The sequence below is a fragment of the Aquarana catesbeiana genome, linkage group LG02 (assembly GCF_042186555.1).
Source record: "Aquarana catesbeiana isolate 2022-GZ linkage group LG02, ASM4218655v1, whole genome shotgun sequence".
Classification (NCBI taxonomy): domain Eukaryota; kingdom Metazoa; phylum Chordata; class Amphibia; order Anura; family Ranidae; genus Aquarana; species Aquarana catesbeiana.
The window spans coordinates 6,066,987-6,091,763 of NC_133325.1; the positions used below are offsets into that span (position 1 = coordinate 6,066,987).

Genomic DNA, 24,777 nt, shown 5'->3' on the forward strand with positions numbered 1-24,777 from the left:
CCACAGTTGTACTGCAGCAGCATGGCACGGCTGGGCGAAACAACATTATGTAATGTTGCTTCGCCCTGTGGCCACTAGGGGGCGCACGCGCACCCCCGATCGCTCCCCGAGCCGATGCAAGTGCTCGGCGGTCTCGATCAATGCCAGGCTCCCGCGATCGCTCGAGGCACACAGAGAACCTGGAACTGTGTGTGTAAACACACAGTTTCCCATTCCCTGAGCAGGGAACTGACAGATCGTCTGTTCATACAGAGTATGAACATCGATCTGTTAGTTTCCCTGCACAGTCCCCATCCCCCTTCAGTTAGAACACAAACTAGGACACACATTAACACCTTCACTGCCCCCTAGTTTTAACCCCTTCACTGCCAGTGACATTTTTACAGTAATCAATGCATTTTTAATCGCACTGATCACTGTATTAATGCCAATGGTCCCAAAAATGTGTCAAAGTTGTCCAACGTGTCCGCCATAATGTCACAGTCCCGATAAAAATCGCTGATCGCCGCCATTACTAGTAAAAAAAAAAAAATAATAAAAATGTCATAAAACTATCCTTTATTTTGTAGACGCTATAACTTTTGCGCAAACCATTCAATATACGCTTATTGCGATTTTTTTTTTTTACCAAAAAATTTGTAGAAGAATATGCGTCGGCCTAAACTGAGGAAAAAAATTTTTTTTTATATATTTTTTGGGGATATTTATTATAGCAAAAAGTAAAAAATAATGCTTTTTTTTTTCAAAATCGTCTCTCTTTTTTTGTTTTTAAAATAAAAAACGCAGAGGTGATCAAATGCCACCAAAAGATACTCTATTTGTGGGAAAAAAGGACGTCAATTTTGTTTGGGAGCCATGTCGCACGACCGCGCAATTGTCAGTTAAAGCGGCACAGTGCCAAATCGCAAAAAACACTCTGGTCTTTGGGCAGCCAAATGGTCCGGGGCTGAAGCGGTTAAAAATTGGATGGACATGGTGACAAACTTCAGTACCAAAAATTGCCCATATGTGACGCTTTAAAAGCATTTCCAGGTTATCAGTTTAAATAGTTCTCCATGAATGATGTCCCTAGAGATATTCCTCTCACTCTGGTGTGTGCAGAGATATGTAATATGTGTAGTGTGATCGTTGTTTTCCTACATAAACGCGTCCAACACTGTGCACGTACGTGGGAACTGGGAATGTGTTTTGTTTTTGTATTTACAGTGTGATACTTTAATTTTTTTTTTACTTTTTTCACTTAACTTTATTTATATCACATAGGGGATTGATAGCATATTGCTGGTCACAGGTTCTCTTTAAAGAGATAATAGAGGTCTATATCTTATGTCACCTCTGTACCCTTAAAAAAAAGATGGCCGATCACACATCAGAAGCCTTCCGCTGACTGAATTAATGCATAATGACCAACTTCTTTCTCTCCCAACTATACAATCTAGACACCTTATATCCTCACAAGGTGCATATACATATAGGCGTATAGGCTCCTACTTGCAAAAAAAAAAAACCCTATCCTAACTGTTATAATTCCTACCATGGGGTGGTCCTTTTGGAAATCCAACTCCCTCAGAATGAAAGGAATAACCCTTATGTATAATCTTTTACACAACAAAGACAAATTTGTTAAATCATCAACATACAAGAGGTGGGAAAGAGATTTACAGACCTCCTTTCTGGACTCCCAATGGCACAAAGCCATACAGTATAACCGCAAAGCATCCAACTGTGCCAATTATTGGGAATTATCACACAAATTCCATCATAGGTGGAAATTTTATCAAATTTTCAAATCTAGATAATGATCTATGCTGGAGGGGATGCTCCTATAAGGGCTCCCTAATCCATATTCTATGGGAGGGCCCCCATATTCACCACTTCTGGAAAAAAGTAGTATGGACACAGCAACCATGGAACGTCCGCGCTGAACCCAGAAATGACATAATCTCACACCTTCCATGTTCATACACTGAATCATCGGATCAGATTAAATGTTTGCTGATCTCCTTCTCCTCTTACCACTGAAACCCACCATGCCTGTCCTAGGATTGCAGGAGGGGCAGCTGAGCCCGGTGTACATGGCTGGGGGGATTATTGGAGTATCACATGTAGACAACACCCCTGGTACTATAGCTATAAGCCTATGCTGCTGCGGATGTAAACCTTTCATTGGCCAGAGTGAAAGGGTTCCACTAATGTACACCTGCCAAATCTGTATCTAAGGAGACCATAAAAGCAGCATTATGCCCCATACACACAATCGGACTTTCCGACAACAAAACCGTGGAATTTTGTTTCGAAGATTGTTGGCTCCAACTTGTCTTGCATACACACGTCACATAAACATTGGCCAACAATTACGAATGTAGTGATGTACTAGACGTACTACGTGGTTTTTCAGCTGCTTAGCGCCCCCCTTTGGGCTCCTTCTAGTAGAAGTTTGGTGAGTGTTGATTTGTGCTTTTCTTTTTGCGTTTTTTTTTCTTTTACTCTATTATTATTATTTTTATTGTTGATATCAGTTGAAAAAAAAAGCCTTTGAAAATCTGATTGCAGTAACTCCATCAGTATCACCAGCAAAGCAGCTTCATTATTATCCAATTAAAGAAGAAGAGAATTGTGCGCTGCATTTGGAGATTTCCTAATTTGCCACGTCTCAAATGTTCATTCTCCATTATGAACGCTAGTTTACAAGACCGGCCGCTTCTGCTTCCGAGCATGCGTGGACTTTTGTGCGACGGACTTGTGTACACATGAACATTTGTTGGCGGAAAATTTAAGAACTTGCTTACCAAAATTTGTTGGCGGAAAGTCTGACAACAAATGTTCGATGGAGCGTACACACGGTTGGACTTTCCGCCAACAAGCTCAAATCCAACATTTGTTGTCGGAAAATCCAATCGTGTGTACGGGGCATTAGAAAGAAATGTGAGCATGGCTTCAGTCAGGAGATGGTCCTGGTGGTCACGGTCTTGTTCTCCTTCAGGTCCTCTAACCTTGTAATACAATAGCAAAAGAGAGAAAAAAGTAACTCCTGCGCACAGGTGGATCACCAAGTATAGTACATAAACATAGGCCTTGCTGCCCTCAAGGATGGGGATCCTAGTAGAAACCGAAACAAAAAGAAGACAAGGGCGCACCAGCCTTGTGCATTAACTTTAAAACATTTATTAAATTAAAAATAATAAAAGAAGTGACTCACAAGCGATTAGTGGAGGAGGCACAGCATAAAATCGCACCAGTGGACAGTCTGCGATTTGAGATGAGCGAAAAACCTTCCAGGGGTCATGGAGGAACGCACAGACGTTGCAATCCGCTAACGCGTTTCGAGGGGAGAGTCCCCTCTTCTTCAGAGCTATGCAGTGCAACCTACCTCGACGAACCTCACTTATAAATGCCTGCAAGTCAATAAGACAGGGATGGGCTGCGGAGCTCCTCCCCCTTTAAAGAGTCCCTCCCTCCTAAGTCCTCTAATCCGGCATACCTTATACGTATATGGTATGCCGGATTAGAAGACTTAGGAGGGAGGGACTCTTTAAAGGGGGAGGAGCCCCGCAGCCCATCCCTGTCTTATTGGCTTGCAGGCATTTATAAGTGAGGTTCGCCAAGGTAGGTTGCACTGCATAGCTCTGAAGAAGAGGGGACTCTCCCCTCGAAACACGTTAGCAGATTGCAACGTCTGTGCGTTCCTCCATGACCCCTGGAAGGTTTTCGCTCATCTCAAATCACAGACTGTCCACTGGTGCAATTTTATGCTGTGCCTCCTCCACTAATCGCTTGTGAGTCACTCCTCTAACCTTGTAGATGGTGACATGGACTTGTTGGGTGGGAATGAGCAGGAGGGGCTCTGGGTTATCTTGTACCCAATGAGCTTGTTATGGATAAAAGATTAAAGTGTCTTCTGGGTATTTACAGGGATTTGGCTGTTTAGAGGGTTACATAAGTGGGTGGGGCTTGTATTAATGCGGGCGTGTCATATGTTAATTAGTTTCTTAGCATAGATTATATAAATGGTATAAATATATCCTTGAAATGTAAACAATCTCTTTTCTTCTGTTGTTGAAGTGTCACATATATATGATTAATAAAGTTGGATGATATTTTCACCGCACAATACCGTGGTCTGGGTTCTTCTACAACACATCCACCCAAAAATGTAATCTTCCAGTTCTAGGAGTCTGGTGGAATGGGTGACAAGCTGATTGTATGTCTTAGGTCCTTTGTACATGGGGGGTCTAGCCCCTGTGTGTGCATTGCTGGTGGGCATAGGTACAGCGTCCAGCCCCCGCTGCCTGCGGCCTGTCAAAGTCCACACTACAGCTGGACCGGAATAAATGCTGCACCACGTTTACCTTGTGTTTAGCGCGCTCTGCATTTAGGGAGAAATGTTTTAGTGCCCAAAATGTGAAAAGAAAGGTACTCTAGTGAAGAGATCTACAGGATTCTGAGTATGTCAGATGAGAGAGAAGGGGAGTCCTCTCTGTCAGAATCCTGCTCACAATATGAACCTGTAGAAAGCAGCGGCACCCTGGCAGGGAGCTCAGAGGATGGAGAAGAGGTCCCTGCTAAGATCAGTACTAGTGGGACACCAGCGGCCTCGTACATCTTGGACTTTTACACACCAGCTGAACAAATGGGGAGTTTTTTAGATCTCATCACAGGATGGACTGTGGAGACCACATATCTAGGGCAGTGCCAACGTCCTAAACTGTAAATGTTGAAAAGAGGGATCCGCCCAAAGGAAAGACATGGACTTTGTAGGCACCAGTCATAAAATTAAATACAAATTTTATCTATACAAAAAAATATATACATAAAAGGCAACAGAAAAAAATAAACATCTTATTAAAAACCGCAAGATATATTGCACAAAAAAAAAAAAAAAGCTTTCAATAAAGTCTATGATCAAGCCAGAAATACATTACTTTTTTCTAAAAAAACTAGGTCAGAGGAACATTCAACGGTCAAATTCATCACTCAATACTCGTATCAACAATATCAATTACGGAATATACTACAGCAACATTGACACATATTATCAGATGATCCCATCTTAAGGAAACATGTCAGTGATCACCCAGAGATCGTGTTCAAAAGAGCACCCTCCCTGCGTGATAAGCTGACTAGCAGCCACATTGTCCCCTTACAGGCACATACGACCAACCGAGTGGGTATATACACCTGTGGGCACTGTCCCTTCTGCCCCTGGATATCTACAGGCCTTAGTTTCCAATTACCGAATGGTGAGACTTTTCGTCCACGCTTTCGGGCTGACTGTAACACCCAAGGGGTGATTTACCTAATGATCTGCAAATGTGTGTGTATTTTATGTTGGCAAGACTATCCGCCATTTTTGGCAAAGGATACGTGACCACGTCTATTATTCATCAAATGGGAAGATGCTCAGTCCCATTAGTAGACACCTGGATTTGTGCCACAGATTTGATACCTCTGTTGCGACTTTTATTGCATTAGCAGTTGTCCCACAAGACTCCAGGGGGGGTGACTGGGACAGGAGGATACTCCAACAGGAGGCAAAGTGGATTGAACGCCTGAATGCCACACGGTGGCCAGGCATTAACGAAGTACAATCTTACAAATCCTTTCTCGGATAAGGATTGTAGGTGAATATGATGACTTATTAGTGTCCACTAACCTTTGGGGATTAGTTAGTACTTTATTTTCTTCTAGCCTATCCACCCCTCAGCTATATACCACTGACAAGTGTATTCCCCTCTCCCTCCCCAGTTTGGAGACCTTCCTGTCCCCTACCCCGTCCTTGATGCCCCTCCCCTTTTGTGGACAACATGGAGAACTTTATGTCTGCGACTCTATGTCACAGCTATTTAGCGATTTGGCCTGTTTTGAGTACAAGAAGCTTTTAAAAAACTTTTAATCACACTGTTGCTTGCAATGTATATACATGTTTATATGTTTATATATAAGTATTTTCAACGATTGAAATGTTTATGTCTTTTAGATACGTACCATGAAGGGGCACCGCCCCTTCATGGTTGTTAACTTTTGTATATAAGCTCACTGGCCGTGCGCCTCAGGCCGGTGACGAGGATTTAGGGAGGCTTGCCCGTGGACCCCATCGATTTGCTGGTGCACTAATCACATGTGCGGCCGGACAGCCACAGTCTGCCCTCCCTTACAGTGAGGGATGGTATCTGTGGCGTTTGGTATGGATCCGCATTCCCCTCCCCCTAGAGGTGTATTTGTACCTCTTGGTGATGTGCCTTTACATCTTCAGGCTCCACCAGCCTGATTCAGCCCTTACAGCGCTCTTCACGCTGTACACAAGAGGCACCACTAGGGGGAACTTGCGGCTCTGCTACCTCCTGATCTGCACTCCCTCCGTGCACCGTAGTCATGGCAGAGGGCCGTCGTGGCCACTGCGCGTGCGCGGCGCGGTACGGATAGGAGCGCAGATCTATCCGGCCGAATCAGGTGTTGTACGGGCTGCACACCTGATTGGGGCGTGTACTTAAGGCTATCAGCATAGCCTTGTACCACGCCACCTCCTCCTATGGTGCTCAGACCCTTGGACGTGATTTCTTTTCTCCACAAGCTGTCCGGTAAGAATAGACACTCTCTGTGTTTGCACCCTGCATATGTGGGTGAAACACAGTTTTGATACCTTTCCCCCTTTTTTGTTTATCTCCTACCCAGATGGTGCTTCAGGCATCGTACCAAACAGCTGTTTCCTTGTTTTTACCAGAGCTCCATTGCAGCTCTGCTAGTTAAGCCTTGCCTGGGACTAGTCTTCCAAACAGCTAGCGTGCATATGCTGGCTGTAGGATCCGCTTAGCCTGTACCACTCTATAAGGTAGGATCAGCTCCCCTTACAATTACTTGGCTTTATTGATTAATGTTGGTAGTTTTTAAATAAAGGATACAACTGTGCCATCAGACTTACCAGTGTGCTGGCATTACGCTAGGGAGTTGTTATAAATAATAGCCTATCTAACATTATTTACATCCTCCAGATCAAAATCCTTGTAGGCATTTTGGCTTCTGGAGGCAAAACCTTTGTTGCAACCATTCACAGCTCCTACCTGGCTTGAAGATAGTTCCAAATATCCTAGCGGGTATATTATTTATTACTTTTTACTGTTTCTATTTTTCTCTATGGCTTACCCCCCTCCTTCCTGTCGACCCCCTCCTGTGTTTTTTCCCCCTTCCCTTCCTTCCCCTTAACCCCTGGTATCCCCCCTCTCCCTCCCCCCCCCCCCCCCCTTCCCACCCCCCTCCCTGTTTTTTTTTTTTTTTCCCTTCCTCCCCCTTTCCTCCCCCCCCTGTTCTTTTCTCCCCCCCCCCTCTCTCCTTCTTTTTTTCCCTCCCTTCCTCTTTCCTTTTTTTCTCCACTTACCTATTGGGGTCTAGTCCTTCCTCTTATATATATAGAGTGGTTGATTACTCCCTTTCAGACAGCTGGATTTTCTGGTCTACTATCCCTCAGGACTTTACTGGTGCTATCTAATCTTTACCAGACACGTCCCCGCATGTGATGAAATTGTCACCTTATGCATGTTGATGCTTGGGTACCTGGGCTTGCCTCCTCACGATACTCAGAGCTTTTTTTGAGACGCACTATTGTGTTTTTGTTTTTTCTTTTTCTTTTTGTTGGTTAAATATAATGACATTAACATGTTATTTACTGTTTTGGTGTATGTCCTTTTTTCTATTTTTTCTCCTCATTACAGGAAACCCAAACAAGCTCCTGAAGAAGCATTGTAATTTTGCGAAACATGTAGAGCTAGTGCAGTTTGAGGTCTTTGTAATGGTAATAGAGGGGTAAGATCCCCTCCTCATGTGTAGGGGTTACCCCCTGATCTATTTCCATATATTGATATGGTAGTACTGTTTACCCCCCTTTTTTTGTGCAATGTATCTTGCGGTTTTTAATAAGATGTTTATTTTTTTCTGTTGCCTTTTATGTATATATTTTTTAGTATAAATAAAATTTGTATTTAATTTTATGACTGGTGCCTACAAAGTCCATGTCTTTCCTTTGGGCGGATCCCTCTTTTCAACTTTTACACACCAGCACTGCCGTATCTCATGATGATGTGGTGAGTCCCAGAAGTGAAGTACAAGCTGGTGAGGTACTACTAGCATTAGAAGCGGAATGCAAACTCAGCCACCAAGAAGTCAAGCACAGAACCCTAGAGCCCATAATGTCCTTCCAGAGGTGCTTGCAAACTGTATGTGCCCCAGCACCAGGGTGAATAATGCACCCTGTTTGTGTCCCAGCATTGGGGGGAATAATGCACCCTGTATGTGTCCCAGCACTGGGAGGGATAATGCACCCTGTATGTGTCCAGCACCGGGGGGGAATAATGCACCCTGTATGTGTCCAGCACCAGGGGGGAATAATGCACCCTGTATGTGTCCAGCACCAGGGGGGAATAATGCACCCTGTATGTGTCCCAGCACCGGGGTGAATAATGCACCCTGCATGTGTCCCAGCACCGGGGTGAATAATGCCCCCTGCATGTGTCCCAGCACCCGGGGGAATAATGCACCCTGCATGTGTCCCAGCACCGGGGTGAATAATGCACCCTGCATGTGTCCCAGCACTGGGTGAATAATGCACCCTGCATGTGTCCCAGCACTGGGGGAATAATGCACCCTGTATGTGTCCCAGCACCGGGGTGAATAATGCACCCTGCATGTGTCCCAGCACCGGGGTGAATAATGCACCCTGCATGTGTCCCAGCACCGGGGTGAATAATGCACCCTGCATGTGTCCCAGCACTGGGGGAATAATGCACCCTGCATGTGTCCCAGCACTGGGGGAATAATGCACCCTGCATGTGTCCCAGCACTGGGGGAATAATGCACCCTGTATGTGTCCCAGCACTGGGGGGGATAATGCACCCTGTATGTGCCCCAGCACCGGGGGGAATAATGTACCCTGTATGTGCCCCAGCACCGGGGGGAATAATGCACCCTGTATGTGTCCCAGCACCAGGGGGGAATAATGCACCCCGTATGTGCCCCAGCACTGGGGGAGGATAATGCACCCTGTATGTGTCCCAGCACCGGGGGGAATAATGCACCCTGTATGTGCCCCAGCACCGGGGGGGAATAATGCACCCTGTATGTGCCCCAGCACCAGGGGGAATAATGCACCCTGTATGTGTCCCAGCACCGGGGGGAATAATGCACCCTGTATGTGCCCCAGCACCGGGGGGAATAATGCACCCTGTATGTGTCCCAGCACCGGGGTGAATAATGCACCCAATATGTGTCTAAGCACTGGGGGGGTGAATGCACCCTGTATGTGTCCCAGCACCAGGGGGGAATAATGCACCCTATATGTGCCCCATCACCGGGGGGGGGGATAATGCACCCTGTATGTGTCCAGCACAGGGGTGAATAATGTACCCTGTATATGCCACAGCATCGGGGGGAATAATGCACCCTGTATGTGTCCCAGCACCGGGGGGGATAATGCACCCTGTATGTGCCCCAGCACCAGGGGGAAATAATGCACCATGTATGTGCTCCAGCACCGGGGGAAATAATGCACCCTGTATGTGCCCCAGAATCGGGGGGGAATAATGCACCCTGTATGTGTCCCAGCACTGGGGGGAATAATGCATCCTGTATGTGCCACAGCATACAGGGTGCATTATCCCCCCCCCCCGGTGCTGGGACACATACAGGGTGCATTTTTCACCCTGGTGCTGGGGCACAAACAGGGTGCATTATTCCCTTACATCAGAGTTCCCTTTTACACCAGAGTCCAAGGAATTCCTTCTTACATCAGCAATCCCCCCTTAAATCAGGATTCCTTGAGCACCCCTTACATCAGAGTTCCCCTTTACAATAGAGTCCACAGAGCTCCCCATTACAGTGAAATTCTGCAGACTCTGATGTAAGGGGGGCTCTGGGAACTCTGATTTAAGGCGGGACTCTGGTTACCAGAGACCCCCTTATAGCAGATTTACCCTTTGCATCAGAGTTTACAATGTTCCCCCTTACATCAGAGTTCCCAGTATTCCTTCTTAAATCAGAATCCCCAGAGTTCTCCCTTACATTAGTATCTGTACAGTGTAAGGGAACTCTGCCAGTTCAGATGTAAAGGGAACTCTACAGATTCAGATGTAAAGGGGAAACTCTGCAAGTTCAGATGTAAAGGGAACTCTGCAGATTCAGATGTAAAGGGGAAACTCTGCAAGTTCAGATGTAAAGGGAACTCTACAGATTCAGATGTAAAGGGGAAACTCTGCAAGTTCAGATGTAAGGGGAACTCTGTTGATTCAGATGTAAAGGGGAACTCTGCAAGTTCAGACTCTAATGTAAGGGTGTCTCTTGTGATTAAAACTATATGATTAGAATTGTTATTTAGTCACAACTTATATGTATAACATATACTACAAAATAAAATGCTATGTGCCACTTAAGTGTTCTGGATTGGCTTGAAGAAAAGATGTCAATCCTATCTAGGATGTCAGGAAGGGGGCCTGCTGCAGGACATGTGAAAGGGTCCTGCTGCAGGACCATAATAAAGGGCCTCACAATGGGAGTAAAAGGCTCCAAGATTGGTGGGAAGGTCCACAGGACAAAAGGTCAGGGGGGCCCTTCATGATTTTTTGCACTGGGGCCCTGAAGATTCTAGGTATGCATCTGGTTCACACCATCAACCCTTCCCCTTCGGCTTTCTTAACTTCTGCTTCTTCCAGGGATGACTGCATCTGGAGTTACTTTCTATGCTGATGACACCTAAATCTATCTCTCTGCCTCTCAGCTCACTTCATCAGTCTCCTCACGTATCACTCATTTACTAACAGACATATCAGTCTAGCAGTCTGGATGTCACACTACTTCCTTAAACTCAATCTATCCAAAACTGAGCTCATAATATTTCCTCCGACATGTGCCTCTTCCCTGACTTCTCTGTCAAGATTGATGGCACAGCCATCAACCTGCCCCCTGCATGCCAGGGTGCTAGGTGTAACCCTAGACTCTGAACTATACTTTTTGCCCCACATCCAATCACTGTCCAAAGCTTGCCACCTAAACCTTTGCAACATCTCCAAAATATGTCCCTTCCTAACTATTGACCCTACAAAGCTCCCGATTCACTCCCTGGTTATCTCTCGCTACGACTACTGCAACGTTCTCCTCATTGGATTTCCTCATTGGATTTCCTTTATATAGGCTATTCCCCTTCAGTCCATTATGAATATTGCTGCCAGACTCATCCACCTTACAAACCACTCAGCGTCTGCAACCCATCTCTGCCAATTCCTCCATTGGCTGCCACTTACCCAACAAATGAAATCAAAAATACAAAAAACAACTTACAAAAGCCACGCACAACTCAGCCCCCAGCTACATCTCTAACCTAGTCTCAGAATTGTTCTCTTCATTCCTCCCAAGATCTGCTCTCTAGCACTCTTGTCTCATCCTCCCCTGCTTGCCTCCAGGACATCTCCAGAGCCTCTCCCAGCCTTTGAAACTCCCCACCTCAATCTGTCCAACTATCTCATACTCTGTCCACTTTTCCCTGAAAACCCTTCTCTTTGGAGAAGCCTATCCTGCCTCCACCTAACCTCCACCACCCCACCTCTGGGGTGCCCAGAATTCTTCTTGTAACTGTACTGTCTGCCCTTATGTTGTAAAGCGCTGCACAAACTGTTGGTGCTCTATACATCTTGTATTATAACGATAAAAAGAAGAAACATTTTAATTTTAAAAAATTAGGGTTTAACATAATTTTAATGTTACACTAACAGTTTACATAAACGTTGTGTGCATCACGTTGTAGCATACAGAGGGGAATAAAGCTCTGCAAAAGTAAAATGCAGACTTCACCTTGAGTTTTACCTTTCACAGAGCTTTACCTTTCCCAGTCCCATTACATAAACATTGCACCAATGTGACATTGTTTTAATCAACAGACGTTGTTTATATTTTGGAGTAAAAATTTGGGGGGTGCACAAATTACATTCATGCTGCATTGGGATAGATTACAGGAAAATGCTTACATTTTTATTATTTATCCCCCCAAAAAACAAGGAAATAACAATATATGAATCCAAAATTTCCTACCAAATTAAAGCTATCTGTCCCAAAAAACTGATGAATAAAACATTTGAGGAGTAAACTACAATTGTTAAAGGTTCCGTAGTAAGGAAAGAAACAATGGCAAACACATTAATTAAAAACTCTAGAACTAAAAAGGGCTTTGGGAGAGAAAAATGTTTAATGACAGATTGTACAATTTATGTAATTATTGATTTTGCCCATAGTTATACTTCAGGGACAAAATTTTAACATTTCCCAGATCAAAAAGTGTTCTTCACAAACAAAGTTTACTCAATAAAGAGACCTGTCCATGCAGACTCAATAAAGAAAACCCCAATTAGAGGAATTTCAGTCCCCCACTTTGTAGTTCGGATCTTTTGCAGTTGTACTGTGTGATTGGTCTATGGAGATGAGCAATAACTGGACAGAGAAACAAGATAGTAAAGGACATCCAATCTTCACCTAATGGATTCCCTTAGACTTATGGCAGAACTGGATGACATGTAAGTGGCCAGTTGGGATTAAGTGGTACTGTTAAACACATTCCATAAAACAGCAGCAACTCACTGTTGGAAGGCCTATGCCAGATTAAGTAGTTGTTTTCTCACCATGCAGAAACGTTTTTCTGGCTGGTCTCCCAATTACAAACTTGCATGCAAAGCTGTCATCCATGAGAGGAGGTGGAATGCAAACAAGGGGTATGGATCATGGTAGGGCAGGTGGAACGTGTAATAGGAGGTGTGAACAAGGCAGGCTTTGCTGAAGCCCTCAAGCTTGACTGATATAGTACTTGTCAGCAGAACTTGGAATGGACTCTCCCATGTAGGCTTCAGAGACTTGGCAAGATGCCACTTGACCACTACCCAGTTATGGTACAGAGGCAGTGTTGTAAATGTATTAAGTCGGGATCAGGCAAGAAGAAAACACTTGGGAACACAGCTCAGTTAGTGAATCATGGATATGCATTACATGTTCAGTCAAAGCTCCAAAAAAGATGAGAATTGTGAGTAAACATAGTTTAGTCATTGATGCTTATATGAAAAAACTGTCACAAGGTAGAATAGTAAAGGACTTTCTAGGAAGGTGCCTGAAGGACATAATCTAAATAGATCTGTCAATTACATTTCTGTTTCTCACAAACTTTAGTTTGTTTTCCAAAGTAGCATAGAATACCTTTTCACTTTTTTACTAGCTTGTGAGATATGAGGTGTGAAACGAATGAAATACCTGCAACTCTTTCATTGTGGTTTAGCTGCTACCTCTTTAACATCCCCACTTCTTTCAGAGTTTCTTCTCTGCAGCTGAAGCTTGTGAATCCTCTGGTGTTTGATTCGCTCGGCATTAACTGTAAAAGCTTTGTCACATTCAGAGCTTCTCTCCAGTGTGAACCCTCTGGTGTGTGATAAGATGGGACTTCTGTCTAAAAGCTTTGTTACATTCAGAACACAGATATGGCTTCTCCATAGTGTGAACCCTCTGGTGTTTGATAAGGTTTGCACATTTTTTTCCACATTCAGGACATTGATGTGGCTTCTCTCCAGTGTGACTCCTCTCATGTCTGATAAGCTCCTGCTTGCTTTTAAAAGCTTTGTCACATTCAGAACACTGATAAGGCTTTTCTCCAGTGTGAATCCTCTCATGCATGATAAGCTCCAGCCTCGATTTAAAAGCTTTGGCACATTCAGAACACTGATAAGGCTTCTCTCCAGTGTGAATCCTCTCATGTATTATAAGGCTTTCCCTAAGTGTAAAAGCTTTATCACATTCTGAACACTGATATGGCTTCTCCCCAGTGTGACTCCTCTCATGTATGATAAGCTCCGACCTTGTTTTAAAAGCTTTGGCACATTCATAACACTGATAAGGCTTCTCTCCAGTGTGAATCCTCTCATGTATGATAAGCTCCCCCTTGGTTTTAAAAGCTTTGTCACATTCAGAACACTGATGCGGCTTCTCTCCAGTGTGAATCCTCTGGTGTCTGATAAGGTTTGACTTCACTGTAAAAGCTTTGTCACATTCTGAACATTGATATGACTTCTCTCCAGTGTGCACTCTCTGGTGTATGAGAAGGCTTGACTTATGTGCAAAATGTTTTTCACATTCAGGACATTGATGTGGCTTCTCTCCAGTGTGAATCCTTTCATGTTTGATATGCTCCTGCTTGGTTTTAAAAGCTTTGTCACATTTGGAGCATTCATATGGCTTTTCTCCAGTGTGAATCATCTGGTGTGTGATAAGATCTGACTTCAATGAAAAAGCTTTCCCACATTCAGAGCATTGATATGACTTCTCTCCAGTGTGAATCCTCTGGTGTGTGATAAGGTTTGACTTTTGTGAAAACACTTTTCCACATTCTGGACATTGATGTGGTTTCTCTCCAGTGTGGCCCCGCTTGTGTTTCATAAGATGGTCCCTCCGTGTAAAAGCTTTATCACATTCAGAACACTGATATGGCCTCTCTCCAGTGTGAACCCTCTGATGTAAGATGAGAACTGACTTCTCTGCAAAAGCTTTGCCACATTCAGAACACTGATATGGCCTCTCTCCAGTGTGAACCTTCTGGTGTCTGATGAGGTTTTCCTTATATGTAAAACTTTTTTCACATTCAGAACATTGATATGACTTCTCTCCAGTGTGAATCTTCTTGTGTTTGATAAGCTGTGACTTCCCACTAAAAGCTTTGTCACATTCAGAACACAGATATGGCTTTTCTCCAGTGTGAATCCTTTCATGTGAGATAAGTTGTGCCTTCGATATAAAAGCTTTACAACAATCAGAACATTGATATGGCTTCTCCCCAGTGTGACTCCTCTCATGTTTTTTAAGCTCCGACTTCCCTCTAAAAGCTTTGTCACAATTAGAACACTGATATGGCTTTTCTCCAGTGTGAATCATTTTATGTGTGATAAGCTGTAGCTTCCTTGTAAAACATTTACAACAATCAGAACACTGATATGGCTTATCTCCAGTGTGAATCATTTTATGTGTGATAAGCTGTGCCTTGGATATAAAAGCTTTACAACAATCAGAACATTGATATGACTTCTCCCCAGTGTGAATCCTCTTGTGTCTGATAAGATGTGACTTCCATGTAAAAGCTTTGTCACATTCAGAACACTGAAAAGGTCTCTCTCCAGTGTGATCCTTCTGGTGTTTGATTTGTTTTGCTTCCATTGTAAAACCTTTGTCACATTCCAAACAAGAAATGGCTTTTGAAATGACTCCTCTTATGTATCTATGGGTTGGACTTTACTGTAAAGCCATTGTCACTTCCAGAACACTGAAATTACTTCTCTCCTGTTCTCTGAGGCTAGATCAATGTTGAAGAGGATTCAAAACATTTAGAACACTTTGAACACTGATACGATTTGTGTCCTGTGTGAATCATCCAGGGAACTGCACTTAAGACTTTGAGTCACTTCAGACACCCATATGGATCATTTCCCATAAGACTTAGTTGCATGAAGATCAACACGACTGAAATCATTGGTTCATCAATCCACCTGTACAGAAAAAAAGAAAGTCAGAATTCTATATACAGGGCTAAAAAAATACTAATGTCTATATTTACAGTCATCATTAAATATATCTAATATATAGAATAATATGTACAATATTATACATGTTTAAAGGTTTGTATTTCATTTTATTAAGGACACTATATTATTCCTATTGGCTGGTATAATTGTCTATCACAGTTTTCTGCAGGAGAATCTCACAATGTGCTTGGGTTCCATTTGTAGGTAAGTTATTTTTATTTTTATTGTAAACACATTTATTAAAAAAACATGCTGTTGTGCCATACAACATTTCATAAAAAGATCTGTAATACAACCATATCCATTTTTTTCATCATAACATTCTATGATAGTAGTATAGACATGTTCTGGTCTTATGGGTTCCACGGAATAAATCCACTCCCTCGGGAGCCGCCAGTCTATAAAGTATCAAAATGATCTAGAAAAAGAGTATACATATATTATAATCATGAAGCACCTATATGACCTAAAAGACCCAACCCCCTAGTATATGCCAAAGTTTGGGAAGTGGGAGGGAATAAAACCACAGGGGGGACCAGAAAGCAAAGAGAGAACGTCCCATAGCTCCATAAATTATAACTCAGTGACTATAGAACTCAGAACAATATTGAAGAGCATTGTACCTGAATAAAATCTACTGGCCAGGTTTCAAACGCTTGGCAGTGCAGAAAAATAGCTTTTGTTCAAAGCATTCTATGGGCTCCTCAAGTATATACTAGAGGTATCTTGCATGAAAAAATATTCTATATAAGCTAATTGCTCAAGATATATTGTAATAAAATGCTAGCATAGAAAGCAAAAAACATAGACAAAGTACTAATAATGAGTACCTAATATAAGAAGACAGGGACTCCCATCTCTCACTACCTGAGCTTTCTCCCAGCCAGATAAAGAAATGCAATGTTAGTCACAGTAGATGTAATAACCGGTGATGGAAAGATCTTTTATAGTTACAAAGCAGTGGGACTAGCAAAGAATCCTTCAATAGGATCCATAATCTTGCAAGCATGACAAAGCCAAAAATCATGTTGTGCTCACCTATTATCTTATCTCTGTAAGTACTGACCATAATATGTGCATACCTTCTTCCAAAAGGAACCATGAGCCCTGTAGGGACAATGTCTTCCCCCCTATATATCCCCCTTCCCCCCTTCATGGAGCACAGGTGTTATTCTGGTTCAATGCTCTTCATTTTTGTTCTGAATTCGTTAGTCATTCAGTTATAATTTCTGGAGCTATGGGATGGTCTCACTTTGCTTTTTGGTCCACCTGGTGGACCCCACTCTGCATTTTTCTTCCACCCACTTCCCTAACTTTGGCACATACTGGACAGTTGGGTCTTTAGGCCATACAGGTGTTTCATGATTATAATATATGTATATTATTTTTCTAGATCAAGATCGGCTCCTGAGGAAGTGGATTTATTCCATGAAACGCGTCAGACCACATAAGACCAGCACATGTCTATGCTACTATCATAGAATGTTATGATAAAACCAATGGATAAGATTGTATCCCAGATCTTTTTTATAAAATGCTGTATGGCATATCAGCATGTTTTTTTTTTTGTTTACAAAAAAAAGTGTATTTTATGTAATAATTGTGCCGTAAAAATGTCATCCTTCACACTATGAATTTGAATTTTCCAATATATAGGGGTGTGGCACTTTCATGCCATTGTAGATGTAAATGCAAACCCCTTAGAAGTCAATAGGCAAATTTTGAAAATCAATTTTGAACATTAATTCCAAAGGGCACGGGGAACTAGGCACAGATAGATGGGTCTTGTACTAATAAAAAAAGAAACAAAAATACCATGCAGTGGTGGGATATTATTTTATTGGGGCTGTGTCGGGAGTCATTTTGGGTGGGGGGCTCATGGAATGTAGCTCAAGTGTTGGCAATGGGACAGAGTAAGAGTGTGCTTTTCTCACCTCCACCTCCAGCTATAGAAGCTAAACTCTTATGGCGGATGCAACCAATGTTGACTCACCATGATGAACCTGTTTTTGCACAGGAGGAGCTTGGATGGAGGAATGCGTCTGTCCAGCAGCTGGGTAAATGTACAGGAGATTGTGCATCTTCCCAGCTACAGTTCAAGGGCTTGGGAGAAGAGGAAGCCATCCTCGCTTTCCAGCCACAGATCACAGAAAGCATGGATTTAATTGACTTTTTATTGAAAGATGTAACATTTACTGTGCTGTCAACTGAAGGGCTGTTATCTGGGCAGAACACTACTGGCCTCTGCCCACAAGAATCAACTCCACTATAGCTTCAGGGAGGGAATGCAATCGGCACCTCACAATTGCAGCTGGAGCTGGTGTATGTGGACGGGACTGCGGTTTCCACTGACACCAACCCAGCAGAAGGGCTGGCAACAGAGTAGAGTGCTGTTGGCCTCTGCCCTCAACTAACAAAGATGGAGTTCCTGTAGTAGTGGATGGGACTGCGGTCTCCACTGGCAGGAAAAAGGTCTGGCATTAGGACAGGAGGATATCAGCCTTGCTCTGCAAGGACTGGAGGGTTTTCATCTAGCAAAAGTAGATGCGACTACGGTCTCCACCTGTATGCCCCAGGGATGCTGGTCAGTTGGCCCAGATTCCCAACAGTATGATGGAGTGAGCCCAGTCACCCTGTCTTCTATCCAGCAGCTGAAAGGAGAGAGAGAAGGGCCAGTCTGCACTTCTCCCCAGCGGCGGGTATGTTCAATGATAGAGGCAGAGGTTGGCTGCTCTGTTTGGGACAATTTGTTTGGGGAACTGTGTTGGTACAAGCATTGGGGGACTGGAACTACAGACTAATTTCGAAGTCAACCCATCTGGGGTCTTCTCCTGTGTTAATCTCCTTCCAAAAGGAGAGATATGTGACAGGAGTCACTTTGGGTGGGTGGCCCATGGAATCCAGTTTACCTTAGTGAGGATGGGAAACTCCTTTTTCAGCACCCCCGGCCCCTCTTATGTGTGAGTTACCCTGTGTCTATTAGGGGCACAGGGTGATCGAGAAGCCCAGTCTGGTCTTCCCTAACCAGACTCACCGTACAACCACACTGGACTCAGCATTTTGTGTTACCCCCGTTATCCTGGGTCTTATAGGTGTGGTTTGTGTTGAACGTTGGAGAGGCTCCTTCACTGTATCAGACTGCTGGGACATGGTTCATATTCTAATGACTTGTCTAGTGGACAGAATACACAAATGTGTGTCTCTCCCATTGTATGCCTCCTAAGGTGCAGTCTAATTGTTAATTGTGTTGATTAAAATCACTTATGGTTTCTGTCACTTTGCTCATCTCTTGAACAGGTGATTAATATTGTGGCCACTGTACTTTGTGTTTGAACCATTGTGGAATGTTTATAGTATATGTTGGTAGTTCATTAGTTATGTTGATTATATTCCTGTTGATAGGGCTGTCTATGTGCCCAGTTACTGATTGAATTATATGTTGAAAAGTTTAAATGTACTTGTGTCTCATGTTACTGGATGTACAGTTTACCCCGTCCTGTGTCATTATGCAAAGAAGGGGGGATATATCTCTTTCTGCCTGTATTTCAATAAACAGCCTTATGTTTTGTGCCACCCTATGCTGAGTCTCGACAAGTGACTGGGTGAGCGACGGTTTCTTGGATTGTTCTGTTACTGAGCAAGGGAAGCTCATACGGCAGACATACTCCTCTTGAGTACCAGGGTCCATCACAGAGGTTCAAATTAAAAATTCTAAAATTCTAAATTCCTTTGGTTTATGGCATTCTTAAGGAACACCTTAAACCTGCCTGTGAAATGACATACCTGTAAAATGTAGAAAAGCAAAACACATTTAGAAAGAAAAAAAAACATTTACTTTGCCACTAAACAACATTTCCTGACTGTTACATTTCTAAATAAAGTGGCTGGAATTCTACATAACAACCCTTATCCTCAGAGAGGGTCTGCTATGAATTGTAAGAGGGTTCCTATGCAAAAAAAGTGTGGGGTTATTTACCATATATGGTCAATGATGTCACCCAAGAGACATCACACTTTGATTTATATCAGCTTTCAGAACCAGGCGAGCAGTTGTCGGTGTAAGAACATGTCAGTGGGCCTTTTTTCCTGTTAAAGGGGACTTCAACATTTTGATAAGCCCAGTGAATACCTCCTCGACCACTGAGCCAGGGCTATGGAAAAGAGGACATTGTCCTCATCAACATAGGGAGAAGGTGTTAGGGCAGTGGTTCTCAACTCCAGTCCTCAGGACCCATCAACAGGCCAGGTTTGCAAGATAGCTGAAATACATCCCAGGTGATATCACTTGCTGCTCAGTGATTGCAGTATTCTAGTCTGCAACTCCCCAAGGTAATACTTAAAATCTGGCCTGTTGGTGGGTCCCGAGGACTGGAGTTGAGAACCACTGTGTTAGGGGATTACCCCTGGCAAGATACTCCCCATATTGAGGACATGTGGCCTGGTATGGTTCAGAAGTGGGGGATGGTCATCGCCCCTTTCCTGGTATGCTAGACTGCATGCTTAGATAAGGGACTGGTATGAATTAGTTAATTCATTTTTAAACAACCCCCCACTTCTTTGCTTACATGGCTGGGGATTCCTAGCTATGTAAGGGAATGGGGACAGTGACATCACTGGTTGTTAGGGACTTGGTGGTGCCTGAAATTGCTAGCATCCTTAAAGTGTTTCTAAAGGCTCAATGTTTTTTACCTTCATGCATGAAGGTAAAAAACCTTCTCTGTACAGAGCCCCCTAATACTTACCTGAGCCTCATTGTGATCCAGCCATGTACACAAGAGCCTTGGTTCTCCAGGGACTCTTACTCCTCATTGGCTGAGGCATCAGTGGTAGCCAGTGGCTCCTGCTGCTGTCAATTACAGTCAGTGAGCCGATGAGGAGAAAGGGGGTGGGACTGAGCCACAGCTCTGTGTATGAATGGACAAGCAGAGCAGTGGCTCGGGAGTGAGTCTGCTTGGGTGGCTCCATAAAAAGTTGCATGCTCTGGGGGCACTTGACCGGCGGGAGGGGCCAGGAGTGTCGGCGGGGACCCGAGAAGAGGAGGATCCAGGCTGCTCAGTGCAAAACCATTACACAGGGCAGATGAGTGTAACAGGTTGGTTATAAAAAAAAATTAAAACAAGTCTTTAATATTGTAAAAGTAATGAAAACTTCACAGACACGTGTGATGTAAATAGTGTCTTTTAGGCATTTTGTTCAATAGTTCAATAGCCAGGCTGTCTTAAAACAAAGTGTGAGTTTGGCATCAACTTGAAAATAAATACAAAGTTAAAACTTCATAAAGCTTGATGTAATAAAACAAAAGATATTAGGAATAAAAACTGTAGTAAAAGAAAATACAGGAGAGAATTGTGTTCTTGCTTTCTCTATTGTACATTCACATCAGTCCCTACACTCAAGGAGCTTACAATCTAAGGTCCCTAACTCACATTCATATACTAGGGATAATTTAGACAGAATCCAATTAACCTCCCAGCATGTCTTTGGAGTGTGGGAGGAGACCGGAGTACCCGGAGGAAACCCACGCAGGCACAGGGAGAACATGCAAACTCCAGGCAGGTAGTGTCATAACAGTATTCTATAAAAAACCTGCAGTGTTGACCTTCTGCTAAATGGCCACTTCTTGTAATGAATACATTCTTTAACCACTTCAACCCCGAAAGGATTTACCCCCTTCCTGACCAGAGCACTTTTTGCGATTCGGCACTGCGTCGCTTTAACTGACAATTGCACGGTCGTGCGACGTGGCTCCAAAACAAAATTGGCGTCCTTTTTCCCCACAAATAGAGCTTTCTTTTGGTGGTATTTGATTGCCTCTGCAATTTTTATTTTTTGCGCTATAAACAAAATAAGAGCGACAATTTTGAAAAAAAAAAACGCATTATTTTTTACATTTTTGCTATAATAAATATCCCCAAAAAATATATAAAGAAACATTTTTTTTCCTCAGTTTAGGCCGATATGTATTCTTCTACATATTTTTGGTAAAAAAAAAATCGCAATAAGCGTTTATTGATTGGTTTGCGCAAAAGTTATAGCGTTTACAAAATAGGGGATAGATTTATGGCATTTTTATTAATAATTTATTTTTTACTAGTAATGGCGGCGATCAGCGATTTTTATTGTGACTGCGACATTATGGCGGACATGTTGGACATTTTTGACACATTTTTGGGACCATTGTCATTTATACAGCGATCAGTGCTATACAAATGCACTGATTCCTGTGTAAATGACACTGGCAGTGAAGGGGTTAACCACTAGGGGGCGGGGAGGGGTTAAATCAGTACTAGGGATGTGTTTCTAACTGTAGGGGGGATGGGCTGTGTGTGGCACCTCACTGATCACTGCTCCCGATGACAGGGAGCAGAGATCGAGTGACACTTGTCACTAGGCAGAACGGGGAGATGCTGTTTACAACGGCATCTCACCGTTCGTCCTCTCCGTGAGGCGATCGCGGGTATCCCCACGGCGATCGAGTCCGCGGGACCCGCGACCCGACTCACGGAGCTCGCGGCAGGCGCGTGCACGTCACGCTGGCGATGCGCACGCGCCGCCGGCTGCAAATTCAAAGTAACGTATGGGTGCGTTACTTTGCACAGCCATGCCATTCTGCCGTCGTATATCTACAGGAGCCGGTCGGGAAGGGGTTAAGTAACAGAAATTTAGTTCTGTACCAAAACTTACAAATGCATATTAAACTATAATACCATATATATATATATATTTCACACAAATTCTAACTAGATAACTAATTAAGTAACTATATCAAATAACTAACTATATTATGGATAATCTATGATTTACTTTGTAAAGGATCTCTTCAAACATTTTTGCTCAATTCAGTGACACATTACTCTGAGTGTATTCTTATCTGTGAAACCACTGACCTACTGACCTTAAAGGGGTTGTAAAGGTAAAAATTTTTTCACCTTAATGCATTCTATGCATTAAGGTGAAAAAACTTTTGACAGTACCGCCGCCCCCAGCCCCCCCGTTTTACTTACCTGACGCCTCGAATCTTCGCTGCACGTTCTTGTCATCTTCGCTGCAGCTCAGCCTGGTCGCTGATTGGCTGCAGTGGATGGATTGAAAGCAGCGCAGCCATTGGCTCGCGCTGCTGTCAATCACATCCGATGACGCGGCGCGCCGGGGGGCGGGGACGAGTGATACAGCGAGCGGCTATAGCCGCCGGCTGTATCACGGGAGCGCGCCCGCAAGCACTCACCACCATGCGAGGGAGCTCGCATTAAGGTGGTGAATGCTTGCGGGGAGGAGCTGAAACAGCCGCCGAGGGACCCCAGAAGACTAGGTTCGGGGCCACTCTGTGCAGAACGAGCTGCACAGTGAAGGTAAGTATGATATGTTTGTTATTTTTTAAAAAAAAAATAATTACCTTTACAACCGCTTTAAGTCATAAACTCTGTACATGGAGAACAACTGGTACAAAAATAACATTCACACACCTAACTATTTCAAGATCCGTCTTATGCTGAGCTAAGTGAAGTTTTTTACAATGTCAAAGCTTAAAAGGGGACACAGACGGCATAAATACAAATCTTGGTTATAAAATGAATACAATTATTCTACAAATATCACTTTAACAACCATTGACAGCTAGGAGCTCCCATTCACTCCAAACCTTAAGCTCATCCCTATGTGGGTCCCATTGACATAGAAGACTAGTCATAGTATTTAAAGTCTCTGTATGTACTCACCATGATCTGTGGAATGATTTCTGTAAAATGAATACACATACAAATCTGGATGATGTGGGTCCTGTACAAAATTCAGTCTATTCATATCAAGTGTTTTGAAGACTGTGCATGTACTAACCACAATATTTGGGGAAATTTTCTTTTTTTTGCAAAATAAATATATACATGTTCATTTCTTTCTAGGAAAACTGGTTGGTGCCGGTCCTGTTCAAAATGCATTTCATTAAGAGTTCTTAAATACTCCACGAGTACCCACCAAAATACTCTGCGAGTACCCACCAAAATACTCCGCGAGTACCCACCAAAATACTCCACGAGTACCCACCAAAATACTCTGCGAGTACCCACCAAAATACTCCACGAGTACCCACCAAAATACTCTGCGAGTACCCACCAAAATACAAGTACTCACCAAAATACTCCTCGAGTACCCACCAAAATACTCTGCGAGTACCCACCAAAAATACTCTGCGAGTACCCACCAAAATACTCTGCGAGTACCCACCAAAATACTGTGTGAGTACCCACCAAAATACTGTGTGAGTACCCACCAAAATACTCTGCGAGTACCCACCAAAATACTCTGCGAGTACCCACCAAAAATACTCTGCGAGTACCCACCAAAATACTCCTCGAGTACCCACCAAAATACTCCTCGAGTACCCACCAAAATACTCTGTGAGTACCCACCAAAATACAAGTACTCACCAAAATACTCTGCAAGTACCCACCAAAATACTCTGCGAGTACCCACCAAAAATACTCTGCGAGTACCCACCAAAATACTCCTCGAGTACCCACCAAAATACTCTGTGAGTACCCACCAAAATACAAGTACTCACCAAAATACTCTGCGAGTACCCACCAAAATACTCCTCGAGTACCCACCAAAATACTCTGCGAGTACCCACCAAAATATTCTGCGAGTACCCACCAAAATACTCTGCGAGTACCCACCAAAAATACTCTGCGAGTACCCACCAAAATACTCCTCGAGTACCCACCAAAATACTCTGTGAGTACCCACCAAAATACAAGTACTCACCAAAATACAAGTACTCACCAAAATACTCTGCGAGTACCCACCAAAATACTCCTCGAGTACCCACCGAAATACTCTGTAAGTACCCACCAAAATACTCTGCGAGTACCCACCAAAATACTCCTCGAGTACCCACCAAAATACTCTGTGAGTACCCACCAAAATACAAGTACTCACCAAAATACAAGTACTCACCAAAATACTCTGCGAGTACCCACCAAAATACTCTGCGAGTACCCACCAAAATACTCCTCGAGTACCCACCGAAATACTCTGTGAGTACCCACCAAAATACTCTGTAAGTACCCACCAAAATACTCTGCGGGTACCCACCAAAAATATTCAGCGAGTACCCGTATACAAAGATTTTTTGTGAAATTCACACACTCTTGTTCATTATAGGACCTAAATTCCATGCATGGAGTCATTACAATATTTT

The 24,777-nt window shown here is 43.4% G+C and overlaps 2 protein-coding genes across 2 annotated transcripts in view; one reads left to right on the forward strand and one right to left on the reverse strand.

Annotated features, from left to right (window-relative positions):
• LOC141126606 (uncharacterized) overlaps window positions 1-24,777 on the forward strand; it is a 757,790-nt gene that overhangs the window by 590,975 nt on the left and 142,038 nt on the right.
• LOC141126590 (uncharacterized) lies at window positions 13,131-15,279 on the reverse strand. The gene is given in 2 exon segments (XM_073612512.1): window positions 13,131-13,413; window positions 13,415-15,279. Coding segments are annotated over 2 exon segments (1,935 nt in total). The 5' UTR covers window positions 15,217-15,279; the 3' UTR covers window positions 13,131-13,280.